Source organism: Camelus dromedarius, chromosome 3 (assembly GCF_036321535.1).
Source record: "Camelus dromedarius isolate mCamDro1 chromosome 3, mCamDro1.pat, whole genome shotgun sequence".
Taxonomy (NCBI): domain Eukaryota; kingdom Metazoa; phylum Chordata; class Mammalia; order Artiodactyla; family Camelidae; genus Camelus; species Camelus dromedarius.
In genome coordinates this window covers 98757508-98761163 of record NC_087438.1, presented here as the reverse complement: position 1 = coordinate 98761163, position 3656 = coordinate 98757508, and the positions used below count along the sequence as shown (strand labels likewise).

The 3656-nt window shown below is 42.9% G+C and overlaps 1 protein-coding gene across 1 annotated transcript; it reads left to right on the top strand.

Annotated features, from left to right (window-relative positions):
- Positions 1-357: 357 nt before the first annotated feature.
- Positions 358-2687, top strand: TAF7 (TATA-box binding protein associated factor 7). The gene is made up of 2 exons (XM_010990697.3): positions 358-671; positions 1057-2687. Exon 2 carries the CDS (start codon positions 1115-1117, stop codon positions 2162-2164), a length of 1050 nt encoding a protein of 349 aa, XP_010988999.1. The 5' UTR covers positions 358-671; positions 1057-1114; the 3' UTR covers positions 2165-2687.
- Positions 2688-3656: the final 969 nt, after the last annotated feature.

The window sequence follows — 3656 nt, the reverse complement described above, 5'->3', positions numbered from 1 at the left end:
TTCTTAGTTCGGCTCCAAATTGGATACAGCCCGGGGAGCATCCAGATGTTTCCAGGAAAAGGACGCTTTCCTCACGGACTCCCTATCTCCGGCAATCACCCGGAAGCCAAGGAGCTATCCGGCTTCATGGCGATCCGCTAAAAGTTCTGGCTTAGCGGGGGCGGGCCGGAGAATCTATGTCTTTCTTGGTATTGTTTTCTCTAAATATTTCCAAACCAACGTTCTTCACGAGAGTATCATCTTCATCGCGTAAAGCCAACTTCTCGCGAGACAAGTCACGCTGGATAGCGTAATTGTGCGTTGCGCCTGCGCGCGCCGGGGCAGTGCGCACTTCCGCCCGAGTTGTGCTGTCACTCATAGCCGCCTCCGGTTGCGTAGCGTTTTATTCTCCGCTGGGTCTGCAGCTCCGGACGGAGGTCTGCTGAGCTGCCGAGCTGCGCAGCTGAGGAGCTGCAGAATCTGGCTCTCGAAGCTGCGGATATCAGCGAGATTTCGTGTTGCCTGTCCTGAGCTGTTTCACTAATAATTAGTAGCGAATCGCTCCTGATTGCCGCGAGCCGGAAAGAACAAAGGAATCAAGAAGGAGACGCTCGGCCACGGGCCGCCTTGCTCCGGAGTGGCTTCTGCTCGCTCCTGTCCGGAGAAACTGGATTTATAATCGTCACTGGATTGTAAGTACCCGAGGCGAAGAGAGCTCACTACGCCCCGCTTTTTGAATATCTTTGTTCCGGGAGAGTTGTGGATTGGGAGTGTCTGCTGGGCCTTAGCTTTGTGTGCCGAAAATCATTCCGTAGCAGCCGCCATTTGCTTTCCTGCTGGCTAGCTCTCTGCGTTGTCCTGCAGCGGCATCTAGAGGTTGGAACTTGGCATTGCAGCTAAGATTTAAATGGACTTAATTGAGTAAGGCAACGTGTCAGTAACGACTGCTATTCAGCCACAGCATACTTAGAAAGACTTGGGGCTTAATTTAAAATAGACGCTTAGCTGCTGTTGTACTTAGAACTGTTTGTAATTAAAATTTCAATTCATAGCGAACTGGTCTTTCTGTTGAAATAGGTGGAACTTTTTAGTGCAACAAGTGGTTATTAGAGAAGTGAGTCACCAAGAAATAAAGATGAGTAAGAGCAAAGATGATGCTCCTCATGAACTGGAGAGCCAGTTTATCTTACGCCTTCCTCCAGAGTATGCCTCTACTGTGAGGCGAGCAGTACAGTCTGGCCATGTCAACCTGAAGGACAGACTGACAATTGAATTACACCCTGATGGGCGTCATGGAATCGTCAGAGTGGATCGGGTCCCACTGGCCTCAAAACTGGTGGATCTGCCGTGTGTTATGGAAAGTTTGAAAACCATTGATAAGAAAACCTTTTACAAGACAGCTGATATCTGTCAGATGCTTGTCTCTACAGTTGATGGTGATCTCTATCCTCCTGTGGAGGAACCAGTTGCTACTGCTGATCCCAAAGCAAGCAAGAAAAAGGATAAGGACAAAGAGAAAAAATTTGTATGGAACCATGGAATTACTCTGCCTCTAAAAAATGTCCGAAAGAGAAGGTTCCGGAAGACAGCAAAGAAGAAGTATATTGAATCTCCAGATGTGGAAAAAGAAGTGAAGCGGTTGCTGAGCACAGATGCTGAAGCTGTCAGTACTCGTTGGGAAATAATTGCTGAAGATGAAACAAAAGAAACAGAAAATCAGGGCCTTGATATCGCTTCTCCAGGAATGTCTGGCCACAGGCAGGGCCATGACTCATTAGAACATGATGAGCTTCGGGAGATATTCAATGACCTCAGCAGCAGCAGCGAAGATGAAGATGAGACGCAGCATCAAGATGAAGAAGATATAAACATCATCGACACTGAGGAAGATCTGGAAAGACAGCTACAGGACAAGCTAAATGAATCAGATGAACAGCACCAAGAAAACGAGGGAACCAATCAGCTGGTTATGGGAATCCAGAAACAGATTGATAACATGAAAGGCAAGCTCCAGGAGACCCAGGACAGGGCAAAGCGACAGGAGGATCTCATCATGAAAGTGGAAAACCTGGCTCTCAAGAACAGATTTCAGGCTGTGCTAGATGAACTGAAACAAAAGGAAGACCGAGAAAAGGAGCAGCTCAGCTCTCTGCAAGAAGAGCTAGAATCACTCCTAGAGAAGTGAGGAGAGCTTTGATACTTAATTTCATTCCTGAGAGGGGTCAGCCTTGAAAGAAAAATTTTTGTTTCATTGCCTGGACTAGATAGTATATCTCTGCAGTAGTTCGCATTTCCTTCATTGCATTCTGTTCTATTTGTATAGTAGACAAATGTGAATTTCTATCTCATTTGTCTTTCAGAACCACTTTGCTAGGTGTTTGCCCTGTAGAAAGTAGGAATGTATAGACAAATGTAGGAAAGTTGTAGAATTAGCGGAGTGAACAGTTCAACTTAGTAATTAATCGCAGCTTCACTAGAGGACTTTGTTACTGTTTGTCCATTTACCAGAAGCTGCTGTTGTTCCTGTGTGATGCCATTTGAGATGAGTAAGAGCCTAGTCTGGGGGCGGGGGAGCTTGTTTGCATATGCTTTCCCATGCTGTAGCTATTTTCCCAGCTATTCAAAGCAATTTTCTACATTTAGCATTGCAAATCATTTATAAGGTTGTTTAACACAATAAATAAAAGCAAGTAATTTTCACCTCATAATGAGTCTTGTTCTTTTAAGGGTAGTGGGTATCAGATCCTCTTCTGAGGTGGTTTCTTGGTGGGGTTTAATGGACTGACCAGTTGGATTCTGTTTTGTAGGAAAAGAAGCTGTTACGCTAGGTTTTAAGAAGAGGAACACAGCAGGGGCAAAGAAATTGAGAGATGTCATCTTGCATTATGTTTCCAATCCACCTGCTCCATTTGGAGGTTAGGAAATACAGAACCTCTTAACCTATCCTAAATTTTGTTTCAGCCTGATCTCACCACATCCTTTCACTATTTTCATTACACACTAAGCTTATTTACATTTTTCAAGGAATTTAATTACTCCTCTTCCTCTATAATAGTGTACTGGGATTAAAAACTCTGTAATGCACCTATCTTACTAGACTGTAAATTACCTGTTGTTCATGTCCTCACTAGGCTGTAAATTCACTGAGATTAGGCACTTTACCTCGTTAGTCACTAAACTTACTAAAGAATGGTAAAGAGATTAAAATCACAAGGTCAAGAGATGTATTGCCTGGGTTTCCATCCTAGTTTAGTGACCTATTAGATGAGTGATCTTGGGCAAGTAAATTAATCTGCCTCAATTTGCTCATCTCTAAAATGGAGGTGATAGTATTACCTACCTGAGGGCTCTTGAGTTGTTGGCTATTGAGTTGATAACATATAAAGGTCTTAGAACAATTCCTGGAATAAAAGTAAACTATTATACTAGAGTCTTTACATAATAGGGGTTAAATAATTACTTGAATTAAAGAGTGATCAAAGTGGTAGAAAAGTGTATAAATAACTGTGTTTTACATGTGGTTGATTTCAGATTAATTATTCTAAATCAGAGTTTATAAATGACAGAAGCAGAGTTTGCTTCAAATTCATCTGCAGAATAAGTAAATTGAGTTGGTTTACTACTGTAGCTTTATTGCTTTTGATTTATTTATGGCTTGGCTTTGCACTAATATTAAA